At 46.9% G+C, this 27,823-nt stretch overlaps 1 protein-coding gene across 1 annotated transcript in view; it reads left to right on the forward strand.

The window, feature by feature from the left end:
- Positions 1-27,823, forward strand: part of ANOS1 (anosmin 1) — a 479,614-nt gene that overhangs the window by 441,742 nt on the left and 10,049 nt on the right. The window contains exons 11-12 of the mRNA XM_086934322.1: positions 10,012-10,183; positions 19,184-19,404. Of these exons, the coding sequence (XP_086790448.1) occupies positions 10,012-10,183; positions 19,184-19,404 (393 nt within the window). The remainder of the gene's footprint in view (positions 1-10,011; positions 10,184-19,183; positions 19,405-27,823) is intronic.

Genomic DNA, 27,823 nt, shown 5'->3' on the forward strand with positions numbered 1-27,823 from the left:
TTCAAATGTGGTGCTATGTATGGGGGAGTATTGGTGACCACAACTGAATACTTCATAGAATCCAGATGGAACCAGTTGCCATGGTGCTTGCCTCTGATGGCCCACCGTGTGGTAACGGAGAGAGCCTGAGGATCAGTGTTGGAGTGGGGCCCTGGGGGCACCAAATGGGTGGGGCCTAGGAGGACCCTTGCTGAGTACTCACGATCTATAGGAAAAACAAATGAAAGAACTAAGACTGTGAACGGGCCGTCCTTGTCCCTTGTCCCATGTCATTTGTTGTATGTCCTTTCTGAAAGTGGTTTGCCATGCATGTTGTGTTACATTACACCGAATGTGTAACTTGATCATTCACTCAAAAAACAAAAAACAGCTTCACTTAAACCAGGTGTCGCATTACAGCTGAGTAGCATTCGGATACTCAGCTGGGAACCCGATGATGAAGCTTGAAATCCAACTAGGTTGGTGTGTGAGGGTTCTTTTAACTAACCTTTGTGGTGCCAGGCACTGCCTTGTTGGACAACCTATTAGACTGGTCCGTCCAAGTTGTTTTTTGATACTCATGATCTATAACCACTGGCTGGAGACAACCCCAGTACAGCCAGTGTCGTTGGTGTAACAGTAAAGTGGCTGTAGGAAGGTAGGATCTGACTGCATGGTTACCCCCACTTTTTGCCTGGTGTTTTGCTGGTTTTTGACTAGTCTAAATGGTATCCTGCTAATCAGGACCCCAGCCTATCGGCGCTCTTCCTAAAATTGATGCATGTACTTTGGTACACTCCAGATTGGATACTGGGGTACCCTTATAAGTCCCTAGTATATGGTAAACATGTACCCAGGGCGTAGGTACCCCAGGGGCCTCACATGTGTTGAAGCAAGTAATATTGCATTAGGGGCCATGCAATATGGAAATACTGCAACCTGTGTAAGCTGGTGCTTGCACCACCCTCTTTAGATATAGGTTCACTATATCTAAAGCAGGGGTCTCCAACCTTTTCTGCGGTGAGAGCTTCTTCTGATCCATGAAAATCATTGTGAGCTACTAAAGGCCAAGCAACTTGTACTTTATTCCCAAAGTCCCTCCACGCCCAGCTTCATTGACGAGGGATACACAGACGCCCATTTAGTGTCTGCTATGCACAATATGAAACCAGTGAGCCTGGTATTAGTTCTGGCTTTCCTCTTCAACAAATTGCGTACTCCTGACCTCTGCCATAACCAGCTGAGAAACTACAATCATAAGAAATCATATGACCGTGTAGTGCTGTTCAAAGCTGCAATCATACTAAAAACCATAACCTGCACAACTGTCTCTCACACCTTTTCATCCAGCACACTCCTACGTTTCATAACTCAGTAAAAGAACATCGATGGTTCATCATGCACAACATGGAACACTTCCCACATAGGCTCAAAAAATAAAGACAACACCTTTCCCACCACAAACCCTACATGGATTGGCTTGCAGGCTAGTAAACATTATAAACAAATGCTGCAAAACAATTAGTTTATTACATTATACCTCCTTTTTCTACATCATCACATGACCAGGCCTTGAAATGCCGGTGTTCAGGGAGAGCACTGTACAAATTCTTTCATGACAGACTTTAAATTTGTTCCATGTAATTATAACCTATTCCACGTTTATGGTGCACATGACTTGCCACTCAGTTCATTTTTATAGAATTATCATCAGGGGTGGTGGGAGTCCATGATTGGTTCATGTTCAATTATTACTTCTAAAAATGCCTCTCAATGTAAGTACTGTAATATGCTGTTCATCCGAAATGCTTATGTATGTAAAAGAAGTAAACGTTGTGATTTTCTAAAACATTCCAATATATTTTTATATGCCTTTTGTGCCACTAATTGCATTATTTTCAGTTCTTTGCTCACACAAGGAAGGGGCCACAGACCTTAGCTTGTCCCATGCTCAGCGCTCCTAGTGAATTTATTGGCCTCGTTCACAACAGAAACATATGGCCACTGCAAGGGTGAGAAACATTTTTAAATGGGATACATTAGAAGTGAATTGTTAAGCCTTCTATTCCTTGTGCTTCAAATCAACACTCCATTTAAAATTACTTGCATGATATCATGACACTACTAAAGGCATCGTTTTACACGTATCTTGTGTTTTTAAAAAAAGCACCTCTTGGAAGTTCTATCTGGGCACAAACCGGAGCCAGTAACTTAATTTTACATTACATTTCTTCCATTATTTAAATAAAATGTAATGAAAAGTCATGTAAAATTACGTTTTCGGTTCCGTTTTGAGGTCAGGAACAACGTGCAAGGTACACTATTTATTTCAAAATAAAAGATGCCTGTGAAACTCTGCTTTAATTTAATGTTTACATTAAAGCAGAGTTTCAGATTGATTTATGTCTTGTTCGAATGACTGCTCATGTTTCAGATGCCTCGAGTAACGGCATGTACAGGCCACAAACCTGATAGCTGTCCGATACTGCGTCTCCAGTATTTCAGCACAGAGACCCAATTATGCATTAATGGCTGTGCTCCGGCCGCAAAATGCAGGGGATCAGAGCAGGAAGGCATGCATACAAAAAGCATGCATTGTGGTTCTCTGTGGGCAGCCAACACTGCCCATGTGCTAGTCGACGTCAACAACTTCGCCCCGCCTTAGATGGTCTCAAATTGCAGTTGGTTCCTACCGCAGCAGAGAAGCTCCTGGAAAAAGACCTAAAAATTAAACAAAACGACAACAACAGGCTACTAAAGTGGAATTCAGCCCGTGAGCTACTGCCAGCCCATCTGTGAGCTACCGGTAGCTCGTGATTGACTGGTTGGCGACCCCTGATCTAATGGGCACTACACTTAAAACGTATAAGTCACTCCAATAGTGGGCCTTATCAATCCTGAAGGCAGGGTGCTGGGTTTTAAGTGAGGGGGTGCCCCTGCATGAGCAGAGAGCCTCTGCAGCCTTCGGAGACCATTCTCCCGGGTTGTCTGCTACTCAGCCAGACATATAGGTAGAGGTGAATTATAACTTTGCGGTAAATGCTATCTCGAAAACGGCTGCATAGAAACATATCGTGTTTGGTATCAAACACCTTGGAATCATACCTCCACACTGGTAACCAGCGTGGAATGTATGATTCCACCCTTTTGAAGCATGCTTTTTGGTCTCTCTGGTCTATCCTGTGCCAGCCTTCTCGACTCGGATTGCACAAAATGGATGCTGCCGACCAGAGACACATTTCTGCCCTCCTGCTGCTGAGCCAAGCTCAAGCAGAGGAAGGTAGAACAATAGGCATCCTGTCACAGGGAGGTGTGACCATCACCCAGACAGTATTGAGTGTATTGGGGCTGGGTGGGGGCACTCTGAGAGTGCCTGAAAGTCTGCACATGGGGCACATTTGGAGTCCCTGTGCATAGTCCAGCTCAGACCAGTTCTGGGAGCCACTGGCTCCAGCTCTGACGTGAAACTGGACAAAGGACATGGGTGTAACCTCCCCTCTGTCCTGCCCCTCCCCTAGGAGGGTCCCTTGAATCTGCCCAACCCTCTCTTGTGGGTACAAAAGGGCTTACCTGACTGTAGCTTTTTAGATTTTTACGTGTGATAGAGCGCGGGCTCACCTCCTCAACATAGTCACCTGGGCCTATATATTCATATATTAAACAGGTAAACCTACACACTCTATTCAATTTTTTTTTTACCATATGGATTTTTATACCATTTATTTTACCAATCCAAGTCAACAATACCTAACGTCCTAAAGGATCAAGGGAGTTAGAGAGAACTAGATAGCAATAATAACATTTAGCATTTCATTAATAACCACAAACTCGTGAAAGGTTTAAAATCTTTATCTAAGTAAAAATCTTTGAAAATGTTTAAACATGAAAACTTGAGTTAATTTCTTATGTTTTAGACTAATGCAGATTTTAAAACAAACATTTGTAATAGCTTGGAGAGAAATTGTCATTAAACACTTGAAGAGAGGGTGGGTAAGAGGAAAAGGAAAACAGTACAATGACAAACCTACATTTATTAGTTACCTATTCCAGTGTGATGACCAACCCTGGTCATAGGCTGAGACAAAGAAATAAGATCCCAAAGTACAGGTGCCAGCAGAAAAGAACAGGTGCAAGCCAGAATCAGAACCAGGGCAGGATACGGACCAATTTGGATCAGGACAGGACCACCACAGGTTAAGACTCGCACCAGAGTTAAGGTTCAAAACACCAGCATTAAAAACCCTCTCTGCAGCTAACAGTCGAACCCCGATTGGGTCATTCGAACTCCTTCCCAATAACCCCGATTGGATTATCGAATCTTCTGACAGAGCGCTCCGCCAGCAACTCTGCTCTCGATCACCTATTGAGTGGTTTGGGTGGGTGACAGGTCAGCTATTCGGACAAGTCGGACAATCTAGCTAGCTAAGCCTACCCTAGTTATACTATTTTTCAGGTTAGTGTACCACCCCTAAATGTTGCAAATGTGTGAATCCCACAATTTTATTGGACAAGAACGAGGAGTAGCCATCACACCATATTTTTCTGGAGGCAACTTGTCAATCATGTATTCATGACATCCCCTCCCATAACTTTATCAACCCATGTTCTTTTTATTCCTCCCGGTAATGAAATGTATCAAATGTTTTATTTTAAGAAACAATTTTATCAATTCAGCTTCCTCTGTCAAATCAAGAAGTTCATTCTTCTCTGCCTTCCATGTCCGTCTTGGCCATGATTCAAGGCTACAGCTTCTGTAACTCCAGGACTTTGTCGCGCAGTCGCAGTTTCTCCAAAGATGGAGTTCAGCAAAGCATTTTAGGCCCATTCAGTTTATCATGTAAAAATAGAAAAGAACAGTTTTAGTTCACAGAATAAATGAATACACTGTATACCACTTCTTTCTACTCTACTCCCATTATTTTATTTTATACTATTGCGTTAGAGATTATGCAAAACAGACAGCTTAGCAAGGCAGCGGTGCAAGCTTCTTGTTCGTTAGGACATATAACGGCCATCTTAGTTCTATTGCGCAGAAGCAGAAGTTTTCCCTCCAAGCATATCACCTGAGCATGACAGACACATACGCAGTAGAAAATCCGATGTAGCAGCAGCCATTTTAGTGCAAGCGGATTATTGTTAGTAAAAGCACATTGACAAGCTTCCCCTAGATACCTATTATGTCGTGTAATGCAATATTAATAAGACAAAAACATGTTAATTAGTACATAATGTTATTACGAGGGTTGAGTACAAGCAAGTCACTTTACGTGTAAAACCTTGCTCCATCACGTGGACAAGATTCTACAAGAAGAAACCACTGACCTTCGACCATCTGGACACTCTGGACTCGCTGGACTTTGACTGGGCCCAACTTCATCCCCCTCTCCGTCCAAAGCTTTGTCTGTGCCCTTGCTCCCTACAGGCTATGTGCTGGACCTGTGGTGCACTAAGGACAACTGAAGAATCTCCCTTGTGATGAGGGAGTCACTCCCCTGAATTCTCAGGCACCTCAACCCTACTGACTGGTCTGCTTTTCTGGAGTTCCTGTAAACTCTGACATCTCCATCAACACAGGAGATGGGTTCGATCTGCCCTCTCAGCAAGTTTGAGGCCAGTATCCCTCGTGGGGACTGCCTAACCCGAACCCCTGTGCACTGTGTCTATTTACAGTTGCATTTGCTTGTTGGCAATTCCCGAGCTTGGGCATTGGACTCTGTGTAGTCCTGAACCTGAGCAAGATTTGCACCAAAGAACTCTGGCCTCCTTGCACCGAGTGCTCCGTGGGCTGGTACTGTACAATCTTGCTTGAGGTCCCCTTGCAACTTCTGGTCATTCGCCCTGTGGGTCCTCCTGAAGGCCATCTTGATTTCTGTTGGGTTTTCTTGGTTGGTACAGATGTTCCCTGACTTCCCATTGCTTGGTGATTCTCCTGGATCTTGCTGGTCCACACCGTAACCTGCTTGACCTTCCTGGATGGGTTGCTTTTGCCAAGGCTTTTTGGTGCTGACACCGACACCCTCACCACTCGAGATCCTTCATGGGACACCTTGCATTTGGCTCCTGGTTGTCTTCGACATCTCCTGGTCTTCGTGGCTGGAGAGTCGATCATCCCTGACTTTGGTGGGCATTTGTCTAACGAACTCCTGGTCACTCTGAAGTGACCCAGACTCTGTCCCCTCAGCTTTCAGGTTCCTCTTATCCAGAATCCAGGCTTGGATTCCACCGGACCCCTTTCACCTTCACAGCAGCAGCACTTCAAGCCTTCCGTAGAGAACAACAGCAGTTTCTGATGCCACTTCAGCCCTATGCAAACGGCTCCTCTGGGATAGGTTACTCTGGTACTACGGTATCCATGGGTGGGGTGGCTCTCCAACCTCTTATGTTCTGAAGGGTTTTGTCGAAGTCCTCCTAGAAGGGTCCTTAAACTGTAAAATTGCAACCATGACTTCCCCATAGAATTGTACGGAGCCTGCGGTCCTGTTGGCACACTGCACCCGTCCTCCGTGGGGTCCCTATCTACTCACCTTGGGTGGTTCCTTGTGGTCCCAGCGATTCTACATGCTCCAGACCTTGTCCTGACCCAAGTTGTGATTGTTATACCACTATTTTAGTATATGGTTTGGTCTCCCCCTGGAGCCCACTGTGCATTGTGCTACTTACAACTGTTCTATTGATCTCGTATTGTGAGCTTTGTGTTCTATCCTCGGGTAGAGGATACAAGAGAGTGTTATATTAATAAATACATATTTTTATATAACTACTGTGGGGTTTTCCTTTCATTTGATTAATTCAGGAGGTGATAATCTGGTAAAACAAGCTACTTTACATTCCTTCAAGATTAAGCCTGAAGGCTGCTCTCCACAGCTACTACTAGGATAGCGTTCTAAAGGTTATCTTTGACCTCATACATCATAAGGGTTGTTTGGACTGGTGCAGGGTGCCCACTTTAATTAGTGGACAGCATATACCAGGCCATCTTCTCACAGTGGCTGAAAGCGTTCTCCTAGCCATGCTTCTGACGAAATATAAAAAGAATGTGCCAAGGAGATTTAAAGAAATTCTGGCCTCTAATATCGTTTTATGTTGTGTATAATGATTATACGAAGTAACTCTCCCAATAAATACTATTCAAATACAGAATAAATACAATAGAAGGAGAAGCCAGAGTTTTCCATCTTTGGCATTCGAGCACCATCATTATTCTTGTCCCCAAATTGCCAGAATGACCCAGGAGGAAGCCTTATCGATATAATATTTAAAAGATTTGAGCTTCTTATTGGGCAATATGAGCGTAAGATGTCTGCTGTGGATTATTTGGAAACCTCTATACTCAAAACCCGAAAAGCCAGGTTTGTCAAGCTGAAGTGGAATAGCTTAAATTTCAGGTTAAGATCAACCAGCATCATTTATGGCAGCATTAAATAAAGAATGCGCTGTGGCAGCCATTACTCGCCTAGAGTGTTAGATGGAAAGTGTGGAAACACAACTAGGGCTTCTTTCATTAATTTTTAGGAAGTTCCTCCAGAGGCACAGGAAGACGTGGATATGCTATTATTGCATTTCCTACTAAACTAAGCTCGCTGTCTTACTAGAGGCTTTGTCAAGAGTGCCTGGGTCAGCACCACAATTGTGGACCTGGATACAATGGCATAGGGAACCCCCCCATTTAATCAACTTAAGCAGGGGCTGTGACTGGGCCTCGTGAGCTGGTGAACTGTGTCCCACTAAAATATTGGGTTGCTTCTGGGCCTCTTCTGGCTGCAGAGTTGCAGGCAAAATATCTCAGAACTATTGCTGTTCACCCACTTTAGCTTAGCTCCAAGATACTTTGATTTTCTGCCTATACAATCCTGGGGCTACCATACGCACTCACCTTTCTGTAACAATCACGCAGAGGACAATAGATTGAACTGGCTCTAGTGGCTGCTATACAGAATATTCTGACTCACTGGTGTTTGAAGCAGATTCCTACTCATAAGAGTTGGCTTCACCGACTCTGGTGCACACTGGGGATGGAGAGTCTGACCCTAACTCTTTCAGCAGAGGGCACATCATATCCTGAGCTATGGTGTACTTTCATCACCTCATTATACCCGGTGTACCGAGAACTCACCTGCCTGAAATATCTCAGCCAGATAAACACTACTTCCAATCCCCCTCTAGAGAGCACTCATTAGGAGAGCATGATGAGATATGTGAGATCACATCAATTGCACTATTTCTTAGCACTGTGGTTCCAATGGGTGAGGGGGTAGTTTGGTGAATTGTTTTGAGTGAATTGTATTGTACTTCGAAAGTAGAGCAATATGAGCTAATTGTGATGCTATGCTTTCTTTGCTATGAAGCTAATAAAAAGATATGAACTATAAATAATGGTGTACGGCTGAACCAGGAGGAAGGGGTGTGAGAGGTGGGCTGTCACCTAGCAGGGAGGTACAGAAAGAGAAATTATGAAAACTGGGGAAATCACAGAGAGAGAGCGAAATGTAAAAAGTGATCATGAGAGAGAAAGACAAAGTAAAAAGTTAGGATGAGAAGGACCGTGAGGAGAAAGGAAAGATGGAGGGGGGAAATGTAAAAAAGGAATAAGGAAGAAAATGTTAGTTAGGATGGAAGGGTAAAGAAAGGGTGAACAATGGATGGAAGGGTAAGAGGAATTAATGGAAGGATTAAATGAAAGCTGAAAGAATGAATAGATGGAAAGGAAAAACTATTGATGTATGCAATGGCGAACTCAGGGAAGGATGAGTGAAAGGATTGATATGTTAAAGGGCGAATGAATGGAATGATGGAGAATGAACAATTGGGTAAGAATGGAAGGATGGATGTGTGATAAGCAATATAGATGGATATCATGATTGGTGAATGCATGAGAGACTGGCTGTATATATGAAAGGGCAAAACGATGAGTGCTAAGATTAAGATATTTACAGATGAGTGAATGACTACATAGAAGGGGAAGGATGGATGAATAAATGGAAGGAGGATGAAAGCATGAAGGGAACTCTTGCAAGAATGGACAGGTTTGTTGGCCTTGTATGCTTTGTATGTGATTAGTTGTTTTGTTCAAGTGGAAGGTCCACAGACACTTGTCTGAGGAAAATCCTCCAAATCGGCTGGTCAAACACCATCAGCAACTACAACCTATGGCAGCAGGCTTTCCAACTCCCTGCTCGTGAAAAAACCATGAAAAGACACTGGGGCTAGATAAGTCACCTCCTCCGTAAGCCCCCATCAAATACCACCAGGCAAGCCCTGACCTGGAACCCTCATGGGAAAAGCAAAAGCGGAAAGCAAGAAACACCTGCAGCAGAGGCTTAGAGGCTGACTGCAAGGTGATGGTTTACACCTGGAGTCACTAAAAAAACAGCCTAGTAGAGAGATGGCTGGAGAGTCCTGGTTGATGGCCGATATCCCAGGAGGATTAGTATGCACAAGTAAGTAAAAAGGAAGAAATTCCAGTAGGAATTCCACCTGATTTAATCCCTCCATTGACTTAACTGTAAGAAAGTCCATGGTCCCTGTTCCAATAGTTTCTTTGTCTGTGAATGTGCTGGTGCTCAGGGTTGGATGTTTTTACCTGGGGGTGTGCTTGAGATCAGGGAAGTTTAAAGGGAGAGCTGAAGCTACACCACTCAAGAACATACTCACATCAAAAGGCCTTTTTTCAGGGGTTGGCCAAGTTCATCATTTGAAGATGTGTAAATCAACTCACTTCTGTATTTTATGTGGGTTAATCACATCCCTCCTCGCACTGCACTCATGTCAAGGGCATAGCTCCAACTGGTAGGAACTGGTTTCTTTGATGCTGCCTCACTGAGGTGAAGTACATCAAGTGTAAGAAATATCTACCCCACATGAATAATATTTCACGGCTGTAATTAACATTGACAGCATCTGCTTTGTTCTGTGTCTGGAAGTATTATATTTGCCCTTACTGCGCATGTCGAGTGAAGAATATAAACGCGTGCCAACCTTCTGCTTTGTAAACATGCACCTAAAGTTAAAAAAAAAAAATGTTTCTCTTTCCAGGAAAACTACATAATTCTTCAAGGCTTAACGTTTTCCTGCCAATATAAAGTCACCGTTCAGCCAGCAAAATCAAAGGGACAGTTGAAGGCAGAGAGCATCTACTTTACTACACCCGCCTGCTCGGCTCTGAAAGGGAAACATCACAAGCATTTCAGCTGTCCGTCCGAGGAAGGTGAGAGGGAGTTTTGAGGCGTGAAAGTACGCCGTCATTATTCTGGTATATTAATTAGGGGTGTGCGAAATTCATGCTATTGCTTTCATGAAATTCTACTAAATATTGGGAGAGTTACGCATAAGTACGCGTATTTATGCAAAATGCAAGTATGGCATCTAATCCTATATTTTAGCTTGAAATGCATTTCCATGTCCAAAATAATTATGCACTAAAAAAACATAGGGACATATTACCAAGCAATAGCGACAATAATCGATATTGCTTAGTTAGAGACAAAAATGTATCGCCGACCTGCGGCGATTTTTATCGCAGAAAAACCTTGGTGTTACCAAGGTTTATCGCAAATGAGATAAAAATCGGCCGCATGAATATCGCTGAAAAGTCAGCGATATTCATGCATTACCGAGCTAATGCTCTTAGCCATGTTATGCACCTCCCATTGGATAACATGGCTAAGAACTGCTCAGGGCAGGTGTTAGCCTTTGGAGATATTCGCGCTTAGCGCGAATATCTCCAAAAGTTGGTAATAGGAGATAGCGATGTTAGCGACTGTTTCCAGTCGCTAACATCTTGGCACGCCCACTTTGCATGTCATTAGTGATACATTTCTCTGACATGCAAAGTGGGGACCAAGATGGTTGCTATCTCCTACTAGCTGTTAGCGACAGCTAGGTAATAGGGAGATAATTTTATCTCCGCTTTCTTGGCTTTTAAAGCTAAAAAAGCGGAGATAAACCCTCTTGATAATATGCCCCATAGTACCCAGAACACAAGTACCAATAGTCACATACATAGTGGCCGCCTTGTTCTGTGCGCCTGCGCTATGATTTTGCTTTGAATACTGGTTTTTAATTGACGTTTAGTAAAGGTGTTACTCGAGAATTCTACGTGAAGTTCACTAAATTACACTAACTAAGTTGGCATAATTGAAATTTCACGCAGGTCTAAAATTTATGGAATGCGAGGACAGTCAATAAACACACTGCGTTAGGTTTTCTATCCCCAGTAGCAACAGGACTGTGTTTGATGTCTTTAGCCAATTTGCAGTTTGGTGTTTCCTTGTGGAGCGCCCCAATGTGGCCACTTCTTGGTGTTGCTTAATGGATTGCCAGCCTTGTTCTTTCATCATGTGTAACATGAATCCATATGGATTGTGTACTTTGTGCAACCAAACGCATAAAAAGAGCCTTTCCATGATAGCAACACTACATCTGATACTTAAAAGATAGCAGAAAGGCAAATTGCAGGGTCAATTTACAAAGAAGTCAAAAATTGGTGTAGTTTTCTTTTGCCAGATATCAATTCCATACAAACAACTCATAAACACATTACAGTTTCCACGATTTCAATTCTTTAGATTACCAAAGTCAGTCAGAGTGCTAAAATGCGGCCTATTGAGGTCCATGTTATCTGCCCTGTTAACTGTCTCGGAGTTAGTGATACTGGGAGCCCCAAGAAATCCGGGAGGGGGTGGAAATACAAGAGGGACCTTAAGTTCAACACGACATGCAGAATTAATAGGTAAATTGTAATTTGCGTCTTAAAATGCCAGAAATTTACCAGTTTTCATTTTGTTTCACATAAGATCTCACCTGCTTACAGCAGATAGTCTGTGGGGGAAACAACACAGATCTGTGGAGTGTTGTTCTTGTAACCCCAATTCAGCTGGTCTTCTATTCATGGACGTCGATTCATCAAAATGCCAGGGGTAGCACAAGCTACATCAATGCCACGCGACCCCCTCCTGATGTCACAGGAAGTGAAATCGTAAGGCATTTGACCTGAAGACATCACAGGAAGTGGCATCATGTGTCCTTTGGGCCCCATGAAATCAAAGGAAGCAAAATTGCATGACCTTTTGCTTGGTGCTATCACAAGAAGTGATAAATCTAACTTTTAGTTACTTACATTACACACAGAGACTGGAAAATCTATACAGATACAAAAAGAAGTACCTTATAAACAGACATACTTCACATCCTATTGAAAATGCGGCTACATACATTATTTCAGGTAGTATCTTCCTTTATCCAATTAAGATAATATAGCATTGATTAAGTACCTATCAAATAGTGTACAACAATGGAAAATACACTAGTCAAGTTGAAATCAGCCATTATAAATATCAAATAACTTATAAAATAGGAAGGTTGATGGGCCTATAATGGTTAAAACAAGTTCACTTTATCATTTGTTTTAGAAACTAGGAGTACCATGGAATTAAATCTCAGTCTTGGAGTGTAGATAACAGTGCTATTTAATTCAGGTCAAGTTCTCCCAGCAATCTTCCTTTCCATAGTATACATACTTCTAAACATGTGGAGCCATTAGACCTTTTCAGGTTTACTATTATTATTTCTTCTGCTGGAAACGTGCACATCACTTGTACAGTACTTGAGTTGATCAAAAAAATGTGTGTACTGCATTAGCATAACTTACCATGCAACTAACATCTTATCTAACAGCCAGAAACCCCAAGGCATGAATGCTTACTTTGCAATGCAGATGTTAGTCCGCATTTAAAAATAACTCCGTTAATCAATGCTCCTAAAGCAAAACTTTCCACATTTTCAAAATCCATCGCACACACACACACACACAGACAATGAATCATAAGTGTGTAAATCAGTGTATAGAAAATATTACATGAGGCAAAGGAAACTACAAGTTGTAGGATTCACATGTCATCCATGCTGGTAGGGACTTTTTTAAGAGTGCTTGGTCTGTAGAAGCACAAACTCAGGGTTCAGAACATAATACAGTGCTTTAGGGTTGACTTTAATAATACAAATTGATTTCTACCCTAACACATCTTTCTTAGCAACATCAGCATAGAAAGACTGGGAAAAAAATAACTTTCTAATGTGTACCATGCAGTTCTTAGATGTCAGTTCATAGCTCACTGAGCTAGATGACGAATGTAACATATGAACTGTACAGTCACAACAGAATCAATGACAAAAGTAGTAACCCCCTGAGATATCTACATAAAATATTATTCTTTAATATACATGGTACATGTTCTTGCCACAGGCACATTAACTTTCTGCGCTACCTTAGATGAGCAAAAACTGCCACAAGACAAAACTCCCATCTCTGGTCAGCAGGTACATTAATAAATCACCAGAGTTAACTTGACAGTTTTATTTTTGCCCGAAAACTGTTGAATATACAAGGAACTTTGCAGTGCTTTTAAAACTGCTGCAATGCTAGAAAGCCTGCCCTCACTAACAAAACCTGCCCTCCGTCCTTCCAGGCTCCTGGGGAAACGCCTCCCCGTCGCCTGATGCCCGGCAAGGCCATTCTGGCCTTGGCGGTGTTCAAAACAGACAATTTCTTGTTGGCCAGTCCACCAGCACTGACTGGCGCACTCATGCTGTGGCTACATGGATGCAGTGTTACACATACCACAATGGCCTTTAGTGTGTTATTTACATTACCTAAACGATGGCTAAATCGCTAAAAGGGTTAAACCTCAAATATATGCTCTTTCACAATAATTTCTGAAGTTTTGCAGTGGAGCATTTAAAAATCTTGTGGTAACTCCAAAAACAGATAATCTTATCTTAATTTACTTGTTATTTCTGTTAGAGATTCACCAATGGCCCGCAGCTCACAGGAGTCTCTACGACTGGCAACACCAGAAGGGGAGTTGGAGAGTCAATGTGATGGCTCAGTCTCACTCTCACACTACCTGCTTCGTGGCCGGTTCAAGGTCCCACTGTCTGACTCAATCAGAAAGTGATATTTAAGTGAAGCAAGTCACCCACGACCATGTTGGGACTGGGTGTCTGTTACCGAACTTGCGTTGAAGTCAGTCACTCACTTTAATTACGTCCAGCACCCAGGCCACGCAGCAGCCACGAGACCGACTCTGATTTCCATGCCGCGTCACGTGCCATACTCTTTGCAGCAGGTATATTAACCATCTGCACTATCTTTGATAAGTGAAAATTGACACTAAACAAAAATTCCCCCTCTCCACAGCAGGTGCAGTAATTAATCACCAGAGTTAACTTTACACTTTTCTTGTTTCCCAAAACTGCTGAATATCGAAGGAACTTTGCAGTGCTTTTAACCCCTTAAGTGCGGGGAACGTTAAGCGGCCGTCGCGTGCACAACCTCGCTAGTGCTGCGCACGTCCGCTGAACGTTCCAATCTCATTCGCTCAATGGAACGTTCCGCACTAGCGCGGAATTTGCGGCGCAGGCAACGGGTTAAAACTTCTACACTGCTACAAAACCGGCCCCGCTAACCGAACTTTCCCCCCACTCTTCCGGCCTTCCAGGGAAACACCCGCCCATCTCCCGATGCCCGGTATGGCCATTCAGGTTTGCTGATGTTCAAAACAAACATTGTCTTGTTAGCCAGTCCCCCAGCGCTCACTGACCGGCATGTGAATGCTGTGGCTTCATGGTTGCAGTGTTCTACGAGAAAGAATGAAAATTAATGTGTTATTCACATTAGCTAAACGATGGCTAGACTACTGGAACGGTTGAACTTGAAATGTGTGCTCTTTAACAATAATTTCAGATGTTTTGCAGGGCATTTGAAAATCTTGTGTCAACTCCAAAAATAGATAATCTTATCTTACTTTAGTTGTTGCTTTGTTAAAGGTTTTCTCAAGGCCCACAGCTCACAGAAGTCTCAATGACTGGCACCACCACAAGGGAGGGGGCTAACAGTTGAGGCTCTAGTCGAGTCAATATGACAACTCTGTCAGTCTCACTCTCACACTATCTCACCTACCCTGGGGCCAGCCCAAGGTCTGAACACATGACAATTAAGTGAAACAAGTCACTCATGGGCCGGTCCCGATCTTGCATAGATTCTAGTCAGTCACTCTAGAGTCTTGATACTCAGCACCCATTCAGCAGGCAGGAGTCCGACCCGACTCCAACCCCGAGGCTGCGGCGCGTCAGTGCAGCTTTTACTGTTGCATGGGGACCGCCCAATAATTTTTGTCAGGGCTGTTATCATTGGTAGCTCTTTTGCACACTACCGGATTGATGGCCCTGGGACCGAGTCGGTAGTCCCAAACAAGGTGGTATACAAACCGAACCTGGCACCATATCTGAAGCTAAGTTAGGGTGCAGCAGGTGCGCTCTTGCACTTACACACAGGGGCTGCTAGCTGCAGCATGTGTAGTTAGTCGCTGTCCAATCATGCTCAGCCATGCGGCGCGCACTTCGCGCTCCTTCCCTCAGCTTCCTTGCCCAGGCCCACAGCAGATACATGCATGGTTTCAAATCAAGGATTGCGCCAAATGGCCCAGCTCGTGGTCACCATAGCAACGAGTGAGAAAAGTTCTCCCAGGCCCATATTGCAGGCCATCATGATGTATGTGCAGGCATTGCTTCTGCACAGCAGTGCAATCAAGTTCTGAACACACTGTGGCTGATTGTATGCCACCAGAGTGCTTGCCAAGGTTGACAAGTAGCCTGGGGTAGCAAAAAAGGTGGCAGAGGTTGCAATGGGTGGCTTAGGGATCGCAGTTGTAACCCCTTGGGGACCCCTAATTGACATCCATGCTTCTATTGCCAGCGGAATCAGGATTACTGGCTGACATGTACTCAGCTCTAAAGTGAACATTCACAGGGCAGTGATTAAGTGCATGCAATTCAAACAATGGTGTAGACTGAAAAAGGGGGAAATTTCAAAAGAAGTTTTCTGTTCCTTTTTTTCTTTTTTTTGCTTACTTTTTCAGAACATAGGAGGGAAATAGACTATACTATGACTTTATAAATAAGATATTTTGAGTATACGTGACTCCTGAGGCAAAAATATCTTGGAATCAATTTACCTTCTTAAAGAGGGACACACCTGTTCGGCGTGCTCATTATCACTCCCTTAAATTGTCATAGCCCTCGACCCTCTAGCTAAGAAGAATAGAACATAACCACATTAGTCTTGGCAATTGTAGGATAACAGACAATTATTTCGTAAGCAGATGATCTTTCATTGACCCTTTCAAAGCCAGCATATTCGGTTTCTAATGTAATGACTCAGTTTGAAGAATTTTCCAAATTCTCAGGCATCGCATCAACTGGTCAAAGAGCAAAGTCTTCACAATGTCCAAGATGACGACCAATGCATTTTTGGAAACTCAGCCGATTCGCTGGGTATAGATCATACCCGGGGATCATGGTCAACATAGTACTCAAGGGCAACATACAGCCACTATTGAAAAAAAACAGTAGTTGACTTCTCAAACTTGTCAGACCTGCAACTTTCCCTCTTGAGAAAAATGCAGGTGGGTAAGATGATGGTGGGTTCAGCATTTAAATATGTTTTTGCAATGCTGTCACTACCAATACAAATATCACAGTGTCAGAAATTACCAATACCATTAGAAAATTCATGTAGGGCCTGGCCAGGATTAAAGCACTCCAGGCTGCACATGGAGGCAGGGAGCCAAGGACTGTACCTACCTTATGCAAAAACATGATGTCTAGTGCACAAATGGGCACATATTTGATGGTTATTAGCCAAGAGCACAATAAAACAACGTGGGATCAAATTCAGGCACAATTACTATTTGGAAGGGTAAACTGGATTTAGTGTATAGTGATCCCTGTATGACCATAGAAAGGTACTACCCAATTATGCATGCACCTGGTGAAAAGTACATTTGAGAGAGTGGACCCTTGCATACATGTAAATGCACCATTTAGGGACACCACAGGGCTGAAGATTTTAGGGAAAATACTATGTCAGGAGTGGCTAGAGCTTGGTATACATATCGTTCCAATCGTCTCTGAGACAGAAAAAAATCATTTGCTAGCCTCAGATGTGAATGTAATCTTACACTTTTACAAATGTGGAAGTACAGTCAATTGACCTGTTGTACAAAGGCCAGATTGTTGACCCTGCCCCTAAATACACTAACACATCCCGATACGGAAATATGTTAAGGCCTGGGGACAGCATAACAGAGTAATCGCAGGTCTGTAGAGTACCGTAATAAAAACCACTATCTCAATGCTGACAGTGTCAACAGTCAGATTTACGTGACAGAGAGAAACTAGGTACTCAATTTGAGGATGATGAATGGCAGGATTTGCTATTCATGCATGACAATGAGACAAAAATCTCAGAAAAGCCAGACTCAAATTTAGCTATTTAAAGATTTTACCTTAATCACATTGGTCAGCAAAATATCTACACACAGCACACAAGTCCAAATAAAAAAAGGTGAAGATGTGATGTAGAGAAAGACAACGTCTTAAATATTATATGGAACTGTCCCAACTTGATACAATACTTGACACATATATGGACTACAGAGAATTTCATATGATCAACACTTCAATTCTACAGCTTCCCATGTTACTTGACATGTCTGACATCCCAGACATAGCCACACACTTGAGACAGAGACTTGCTACGATACTCTGAGTCAACAAACCTTCTGTATTTTACATCCGTGGAAGTCCCCAGAAGTTCCTATATATATTGACTGGCTCCAGGAAGTGAGGACTGTGGCTGAATATGGGAAAACTATCTATAGACTGCAATCTCAGATTCATATTGAGGCATTTTGTGAGACATGCATAGACAAAGACAAACAACAAATATTACTACAGCATCACACTTGGATGGTGATCATTCAGTTTCTCCATTTACGGTTACCAGAAATTCTAAGAAATCTAACAAAAAATATTACTGGATAATATCTCCCCTCTGAAACCTTACATAACACCTTTGCCCACCCCACCCCACTGGCAATACAAGGAGGACATTTAGCACACTCTCAAAATGTCTCACACCCTAGAAATTATAACCATTGCATTAGGATATGCAGTAGATAAACTGTGTCGACCTCATCCATTACAGCACCGCCACACAACAAGTGAAAAACAAGCATTGGCATAGCCAAAAGGTCTCGCCTTTGGGACCTTATTAGGTTTTAGCCATGCAACTGTTGATGGTGTTGCACCAAGGATACTGTGCTGCACAACTAAATACTTAGAAGGTCCCAAAATCTACACCTATTGGCTTTGCCAATACTAGTTTTGCTGAGGGGCAAACAAGCAGTTCTGCAAACGGACCGGGTATACGAACTATAGCGGTGGTTACTGTTGTAACGCCCCCTCCATGGTGGAGTTTTTCTTTAATGCAAACTCCCTGACGTTTTGCACGGAGCGCAGATGTTATGAAAGAGGGCGAGATCTTATGTAAAGCAATCTTTGCATACGCATTGGGGAAACAGCAGGCTTTACAAAACAGGAGAGAGAGGTGGAGGGAGTTAAAAAACAGAAGAGAGAGGCGAATGGAGTTGTGTGTGCGTGCGCTGCGCGCGAAAGCACTTGATGATCCATGATGGCTCATAACAAAAGGTAGAGGGCGGCTGCGCACGTTCACGCAAGCTTTAGGCCAGGAGAATGGGTAGCACTTTGAAAAGCCCCTTACTAAAGGTCGAGCTAGCAGTGCATGCGCTTTCTCTAAGCTCGACCTAATGATTGGACAAAACAAGCAGTAACCCTAAGAGCAGAATAAGATTTTTTTGTCAGAGAGAATATTGTGATGGATGGTGGAAAAACCTTGAGAATAACGATTGGAGAAGTAATCTACTTCAAAGATATGAACACTAAACATACAGTATATCCCAGTTCATATAACAGGCATTATTGCTCCTGCAAAGCTCTATGGATAATGCATCATACCAGCTGGAGGGATACAGGACGATCCATATACAATTTAAATAAGAATGAGTTCATGAAACTTGCTGTTTTAGAAACAGTTTTTTCTATTTAATTATTCATAAGGAGATGTTATAATAAATTCTGTGATCGTAGGAAAAATAATATATCACCCTCTATCTCAGTTCCATTGACAGTCAACATTGGAAATACCAAAAGGCCAGTCAGGTGACAGCAAAAAGCCTTCAGGCAATACTGTTGACATCAAAGGTGCCCTTTGCATAAAAACACAATATGTGAATGCCCATAAACTAATTTACTTGACTCTTTTGCCTTGTTGTTTTGTATTTCACAGTGATTGTTCTACCCAAAGTGTTGGCCAAGCCAGAGAACCTTTCTGCATCCTTCATAGTACATGAAGGCAACATCACTGGCCATTTTTCCTGGAAGTTATCCAAGGTGAACCTTCATCAGCCCATGACAGGTTTTCAAGTGACGTGGGCTGAAGTCACCACAGAGAGCCGGCAGAACAGCTTACCAAACAGCATTATTTCTCAGTCACAGATCCTGCCGGCGGTAAGCGTTTTTCAGTGTTACATTTTGGTGGTCGCAGGCTTACATTGTATTTCTTTATTGAAGGCTGTATTGACCGTTGACAATTATGATTTCATTTCAAAATGTGTGTTACTTTTGTATATATCACACGACGGAGGATCGATGGACCCTTGGAGAGATCTGGTTGGCTGACACCACATCATCAACAATGTGACAGCAGCCATCGCAGGACTCAGTACAGAGTCCTAATAAAATGCAAATAAAAGACATAAGGGGTCAAGGTAGGAATGCTCTGACCCCCCCTAGCCTGGTAGGGCCTAAAAACAATTTTCTTTTACTTTTCGCCAGAAATTCACAGAGGATCCACTAATTTGTGGCAAAATTAAAAACAAAAACCTGCTGCCTCCTGCTCTTCTTTTGAAAACAAAAAACAAAACAGGATGGGCCAGGGCCCGGCACAGAATGTTTATTTTGTGAAACGGGGCACATGGACCCCTACCTAACCCTCCGTGTGGCTCGGCAAGTCATCTCCTGGGGCCGAGGTATAAAATGAAGGGAGAGGGCATGCATTCCCCCCTCCAAGTATCTTATTGGGCCACGGGGACCCCATCCTCTGGGTAGTGCCAAATTCTATACAAAAAAGGGAGAGAAGGCTGTGTGCCCCCTACTTGAGCCTTAAAAGGCCCTGGGGACCCAATTCACAGGACCAAAATAAACCTGAAAATGGAGGGTGCTGCCTCAAAAAGGCCTGGGGACCCGATCTCGCTGGGCCAGCTCAATTACTCTTTCTCAGAGAGCCCACCCCTGGGACAGAGTAGGATTTCTGACTAAACCAATAGCAGGCAGGAGCAAGTATGCCTTCCCCTCCTGCAGGAATGCAGGCAGGTGAGGCTTGTCTGCTCCCAGCCGGTGGGAGATTTGAAAATGCTCCCATCGAGTGAGAGCAGACTACTGTTTACCTGCTCCCACTCCTGTGGGCAGGGAAGCAGCTATTGCTCCAGCCCAGAGGAACCTGCAAAGACAGCGGCTCCATGCGGTCAGGAACATTGCCGTCTTTCGCACCAAGCGCAGAGCAGGCTGAGGGGCCCTGGGGCTCGACCCACAGCCTCCAACTTGCTAGGTACAGCGAATAGGCAGTAGGCAACCACCTATAATTTGGACAGGCTCCAGTGGATGGGGTCCCCTTTTTATTTGGATTCGGCCCTGGGGGATGACGTAACTGGAGCCTATTAAGTCTCGCGTGACATAGGCCCTACTCCACTTTTTTTTGCATTTAGCCACAGGCGCCCCCATCCTGCTTAGTTTTATCACCAATAGTTTCATTGCAAATGTTGCAGTGATTTTATCAATGATAACAAAGGAGATGTCAAGAGGTATGTAATATGTGGGGTAATAAGTACGGAATGGCCAGGCAGCGTTATAGTTACCTTAAGCCAGTTACTTGAGATAATTATAACTGGTGAATTTCAGTGCTTTTGTTTGTTTAAAAGTTACGTTGTCACTGGAATTCTCACCAACTATAACATAACATTAACCTTTGATTATTCAGTCAGTAAACCCCACCCTTTTCTTTACTCCTAACCTCCATTTAGCTCTTCCCTTCCCTGAACCCCATAAATTATCCTTACCTCAGTTTACCTCTACGCCCTTAAGCAAGGAAATTACATTTGCCTCCCTTTACCTCTACCCACCCTAAACCCTAAAATCACTATTATGTACCTTTACCTTTACGACCCTAACCCCCTAAATTCTCCTTTACCTCCTTTTACCTCAATTTACCTCTACAACCCATAAACCTTTATATCATTCTTACCTCCCTTGAGGGGCGTGGCTTGGGCGCCGATGGCGATGGTCGCCTGAGAGCTCGGCTCCGGGACTAAGCCCGGAATTATCCTGAAAATCGGAGGCTGCGGGGCACCCCAGACCCCGCATTCTGCTGAGCGTACCGACGGAAACCTGCCGGGGCCCCTGGTGAAGCCCGGGCGAGGGTTGTTCCGGAGTAAAACCGAAGTTTGCGGAGTGCGACCCAACATGGCGCCCGGACCCCTTTGTCCCCCTATTCGGAACTACTGAGTTGAAGAGGTGCTGCGGGTGGCGACTGGCGCCCTGCTTCGCCATCCCCGGCTGTTCTGGACATTGGACATTACTGGATTGGACCTCTTGCAACGGATTTGCACTCGGTTGGACGGCCGGGCGGGTGCCCACGCAGCGGAGGGCACCGGGAGCGGACGCCCTGTGATTTAAGCGGTGGCCCGCCTCACGACTCCGCGACTAGCTACGTCTTCCTGGCCAGTCCACCTACATGGGAGGCGCGACACTCTGGCGCCGCAGATCACCCGAGGAAGTAGGTGGCCCTCACCCCGGGGTTATAGTGGGTGAACGGGTCTGCCCGACTCGACGACGGCTGTCTCCGCCCCCTCATCGGTGCCCTCGGACGCCGTGGCGATGGCGTGAGCCGAAGCGGCGGAGTCTCCACCGGCTCTGGAGAAGGAGGTCGCCCGGACCCGAATTGAGGACAAGCACCCGGGAAGGTCGTGGTCGACACCCGCACACGAAGACGCCTACTACGGGACCCTCACGGAGTGCTCCTGGAGGCATGGGGAAACCCAGAGGAGCTAAGGGATCCACCCAGACCGCCTCGGACTCTGAAGCCCAGGACAAAGAGGAGCATGGGGACCCAAAAAGTTCTGATGGCGCGCCAATGCAGCAACAGTTCGACCGTGTCCTGGAGGCGATAGAGACTACGAGATCAGCCCTCCAACAGGACATTGCTCAGGTGGCGACGAGCCTGGGCCTCCTCAGGGCGGACCATGGCAAACTTTCAGACCGGGTCAAGGAGGTGGAGGGCACGGTGAAAACCTTGGAGCCGGCGCAGCGAACCTTGGCTGCGACGATGAAGGACGCCCTATCCCGAATTGAGACCCTGGAACGGAGGGCGGAGGATGCGGAAGGCCGCAACAGGAGGAACAACATCCGAGTGGTGGGCCTGCCGGAAAAGATTGAGGATGGCGACATGGTGCAATACTTGGAGACCTGGCTCCGAGACACGGTGGTCCCGGAGGGACTGTCCTCCTTCTACACTCTGGAACGGGCCCACAGGGTCCCAGCACGGCCCCTACAGCAGGGACGCACCCCGAGGCCGGTGGTGGCGCGGTTGCTGTATTTCCGAGACAGGGACTTAATTCTCAATGCCGCCAGGCACAATGGCCCGTTCAAAGTAGCGAACAGTCAGGTGAATATTTTCCCAGATTACACCTACGAGACACAGCGCAAGCGGTTCTCCTTCCTGGCGGTTAAGCGCGAGCTCAGGAGCGAGGGCATTCAGTATTCACTCCTATATCCTGCAAAGCTTCGCATCATAGTCGATGACAAAACCCAGTTCTTCGACACCCCGGAGGATGTATGTGCCTGGCTCGACCTATACAGGACAGGGAAAGATGGCTTTGGCTCCTCGTCCCAACAAGCAGATGAGCCGGAACAAAGGCGGCGATCCAAGAGGGTCAGGAATCGCCGCGGCCGCACGGGAGGGCCCTCGACTGCGGAGACATCATCGGAACGGAGGGGAGTGCTGGAAGTATTGTCGGAGTTGTCGGGAGCACGGGAGGAAGTCATCGAGGAGGAAGAAAACCCGGGTGATGAGGGAGCACCATCGGACTCGGAGGGTTCAGTAGCAGATAGTGCCCATACACCGGTGATCACACCGAAATCGGTGGAGGACCTCTTGGATGGACAAGGGTAACGGGGCATACTGCTTTGTTTTGGGTGGGGGCCCGGCAGGGGGGAGGCGGTTGCCGTTCCTTACTGATGACAACGAGGGGGAGAGGGTTGGGGGGCCTCTGCTTTTGCCCCGGGAGGTCTTGGCACGGTTTGGGGCTTGTTATAGTCCTGGTGGCCTGGGCGACGAGGGCCCACTGCCACCGCCCAGCCCGCACCTGGCCCATAAGGCCTTCCTACGGTGGCGACCGTAGGATTAGAGGGGGTTCTGGGGTTGATGGAGGACGAGGTTTGGACGGGATCTAGATGGTGCAGTTTGGGTCCTGTTCTGGGGTGGGTGGGGGGGAGTTGGGTTGGTTTTTGGGTTGCTTGGTTTGGGTTGGGGAAAATGGCCGCCATCAGCGCTGGGAGGATTGATGTCCTTTCTTTGAGGGGACCCGGATGGGGGGACTGTGCAAGAACAATCTGGGACAATGGCTGATGTTGCTAACTTGAAATGTGTTACTTGGAACGTAAGGGGGCTTCACACTATGTCCAGGCGCCATAAGGTCCACGCTTATTTAGTGCGTAGGGGGGTGCAAATGGCGCTGCTACAGGAAACTCATCTGAACAAGGCGGAAGGGGCGGCGCTTCAGCGTAGGTGGTGGGGGCAGGTCTTTTCCACGTCGTACTCTGCTTATGCCAGGGGGGCGCTAATATGGATCAGGGCAGGGGTCCCCTTCCAAGTCACGAGGACAGTATTGGATCCAGAGGGGCGTTTCGTGGCCATCTCGGGCACTCTAGGGGGGAGGGACCTGAATGTTTGCTGTGTATACGCTCCTAATGTAGACCAGACTGCCTTCCTTTCCAGGTTATCGGGCTCGTTGGCCCACTTTTTCGCCGGGCCCCTCCTGCTGGGGGGAGACTTTAACTCCGTAGTGGATGTGGACATAGACCGCTCGCATCCCCCGCTTCCCGATTCCCCGGTCCGTCGCACGGCTAAGGGTCGTCAGGATTGGCAGACCTGCTGGGGTTTGACGGACATTTGGAGGGCGCATCACCCCGCAACTAGGGATTATTCATACTTCTCGAGCCTCCATGAGTTGCATGTCAGACTAGATGGATTTCTTGGATCGCCCGAACTGGTTTCGGCAGCGGTCCGATCGGAGTACTTATCGAGGACCATCTCGGACCATAACCCCCTCCTACTGGACCTTCGCTGGTTTCCGGGGACACCGGCGGTGCCCACCTGGAAATTGCGACCCGAGATCCTTGAGGACAGTGTCTTCAAGGCGGACTTGGGGGAGAGAATATCGGATTATTTTGCGTCCAACGGCGGCTCCGCGAGTACTAGGGCGTTAGAATGGGACGCTTTTAAGGTAGTGGTGAGGGGCTACTGTATCTCCAAGAAGGTGGGCATGAGGCGTGTCATTCTGGCTGATCTAGACACAGCGGACCGGGAACTCCGCGAATTTGAGATTCAACGCCCCGGACACCCGGAATTGCAAGCACAAACGGCAGAGGCGAGGGAGAAGGTGGCAGTGGAGGTCGAACGGCTCCGCTGTTTTGACTATAAGGCCTATACGGTCCGGTCTATCACGGAGGGGGACAGGGCGAGTGCGTTGTTGGCGTGGTTGGCTAACCCTACGCGCCAGTCCCAAACGACGACAAATATGCATGGGGCAGACGGAACCGAGGTATGCACCCAACCGGAGATTCTTAGTTGCTTCCGGCATTACTATGAAGGTTTATACCGCAGTCGCTCCGCACGTGACCCAGACCGGCTTGATAATTACCTTCGCCCACTGGAGCTCCGCACGGTGGAGCAGGAAGTGGCGAAAACTCTGGGTTCCGACATTGAATTAGGGGAGATCCGCGGGGCCATTAAACGGATGGCGAGAAACAAGACCCCGGGCCTAGATGGCCTACCAGTGGAGTTTTATGCAGCTTACGCTGACCTACTAGCCCCTCGATTACTGGTGGTCTACAGGGAGGCGAAGAGGCTGGGGCGACTCCCGGGCTCGATGTGTGAGGCGCTGGTGGTTCCTCTCCTCAAACCGGGCCGAGACTCATCCGACCCGGGGTCCTACCGTCCCCTATCGATGTTGACGGTGGACTACAAAATACTGAGCAGCATCTTGGCCTCGAGGCTGCTGGGACACATGAGTTCTCTGGTGCATGAGGACCAGGCCGGTTTCATCCCACGGCGGAACACGACTATGAATATTCGTAGGTTGTTCCGGTTGCTAGGGGAACCATTTGTGGATGCCCCGTCCCCGGTAGTCTTATCGGTAGACCTGGAGAAGGCTTTTGATAGCCTAGAGTGGGACTACCTCTGCACGGTGTTACGGAGATTCGGCCTAGGGGAGGGATTTGTCCGATGGACCACGGTCCTTTATGCTTCTGCTTCGGCCAGGGTCCGAGCGGGCCCATTGATTTCATCGCGGTATCCGGTGGAACGAGGCACGCGGCAAGGGTGCTCCTTGTCCCCGCTTCTTTTTGCGCTGGCGGTGGAACCACTGGCGCTGCACCTTCGCTTGGGAGCCCACTATACGGGCTTATGGTCGTCTGCGGGCCCGCATTATGTCTCGCTTTATGCGGATGACCTGTTGCTCTTCCTAGAGGACCCGGTCGACGCTTTACGGGGAGCGGAATTAGCGCTCACGGAGTTCGGAGAGGTCTCGGGCCTCCGAGTGAATTGGTCTAAGACCTGTCTTTTTCCGGTACGCAGGGGTACCCCCGCCCCTGCGCTGAGTAGGGAGATTAGATGGGAGCCCGTTTGCTTTAAGTACCTTGGGGTATTCGTTTACCACGAACAACCCGACCTCCTAGATGGTAACATTACCCGCTGCATTCGAGCACTCCGAGGTTGCATGGACTTTTGGGCCACGTTGCCACTCTCAGTGGCGGGACGTATCGCCCTGCTCAAAATGGTGGCGCTTCCCCGGTTATTGTATTACTTCCGGACTTTGCCGATCTGGGTCCCACCGGCCACGTTCTGTCGATTACGCTCTATGGTGGTCGGATTCCTTTGGGGAACGGGCCGGCGGCGGGTGGCCCTCAATACCTTGATGAGGCCGAAAGACGAGGGGGGGCTCGCTGTGCCGGACTTCGAAAAATATTATCTGGCGGCACAACTCCAGACCTTCACCCAGGAGATTGCCAGGGAATTCCGGGGCCCGGAAGACGGAAGAGGGACAGGTATGGCCAGGCATGTTCTCTCCTTTATAGCGCTGCGACAACGTTTAGTCCTGCGGGACTTGTCGATGGAGGAGCGGACTGTCCGCCTGTGTTGGCATCGGGCCCACGCCCGAGGCCAACTGAGAACGCCGTATGCGCCTGAAATACCGTTGGGGATGCTGACGGCCCTCCCCCACGGAGGGGATTGGTCACGTTTGGCGGCCTGGGAGGATTCCGGTTTACAGCTCGTAGGTGATCTGTACGAGGACGGCGCGCTCTTGTCCTTTCGGGATCTCATTGACCGCTTCGGGATCTCCCGAGGTGACTTTCTGCTGCACTCGGCCATTGTACGAGCGATCCAGGCACACTGGAAGAACGGGCAGGAGGAACCCCACTTATCTCAGATGTGCCAGTACGTAATGATGTCGGCGGGCACGGTGAAGGCGGTCACTTGCCTATACGGCAGGTTGATTACCGAGGGATTGGCTCCTCTCACCACTTTGAGGACCCGCTGGGAAGAGGACATTGGTAGGGAGATCCCGGAAACGACCTGGTCCCAGTTGGTGAGACGGGCCTGGAAGGGCACACGCAACGCCCGTTTCCAACTGGTCCACTATTATGTTCTCCATAGAGCGTACCTGACCCCGGTGAAAATCAGGCGTTATTTTGCCACGGCCTCGGCGGAATGCCCTAGATGCCCGGCTCAGGAGGCGGACCTCCTACACATGTTATGGGCCTGTCCAGGACTGACATCCTACTGGCAGGAGGTAGCGACGACCCTGGAGGAGGTGACAGGGAGGCTCTTATCATTGGATGCGGCGGTGGGGCTCCTGCACTGGTTTCCCCATACCCCTAGGAATAAAATCTCTAGTAAGTTTATCGACCTGGGGCTCCTCCTTGCTAAACGAGAGGTGACTAGGAACTGGAAGGCACGAGCTGGTCCGGCGGGCAGCAGATGACACAGTGAGCTTTTGAAGTGGGCGGCGGGAGAGAGCGCACTGAGATATCAACTGGCTTGGAGGCAGGGTAATGAGAAGGCGCAGGAGGCTGCGTTGGAGTGGGAAATGTTGGTGCAGGCCCTCAGGGATTATAGTGCCCCTAGCGACTCTGAAAGTGAAGAAGCGACTCGCCCCGAGCCCCGGTGAACGTTAGTACTGACAGTCCTATTGCCTTCCCCGTGGGTCCGATAGCAGATCCTATGTTGATAGCTCCCCGGCGCTGGTGGTGGTGGGGGGGGGGGGGGGTTTCTCTTAGTTAGTAGACATTTATGGGGAGGGGGTTTATTTTGGGGGTTTTAGGCTTATTTGGAAAAGCAGACGACGGACAGTGCATTATCCGGACCAGCTCCAGCATCCTACTGACCCCCATTGCAATTCGCCGCCCGACCCCAGGGTTGTGGGCTGGTTGGCTGTGTACAGATTCTATGGAGGGGGGCCAGAGGGCTTTATTCTGTTACTATTGCTTATGATGACATGCTGGTCGTTACTGTACTGATTTACTGATTCCTGCAATAAAAATGTATTTAAAAAAAAAAAAAAAAAAAATCATTCTTACCTCCCTTTACCTC

Source organism: Lissotriton vulgaris, chromosome 8, assembly GCF_964263255.1.
Source record: "Lissotriton vulgaris chromosome 8, aLisVul1.2, whole genome shotgun sequence".
NCBI lineage: Eukaryota > Metazoa > Chordata > Amphibia > Caudata > Salamandridae > Lissotriton > Lissotriton vulgaris.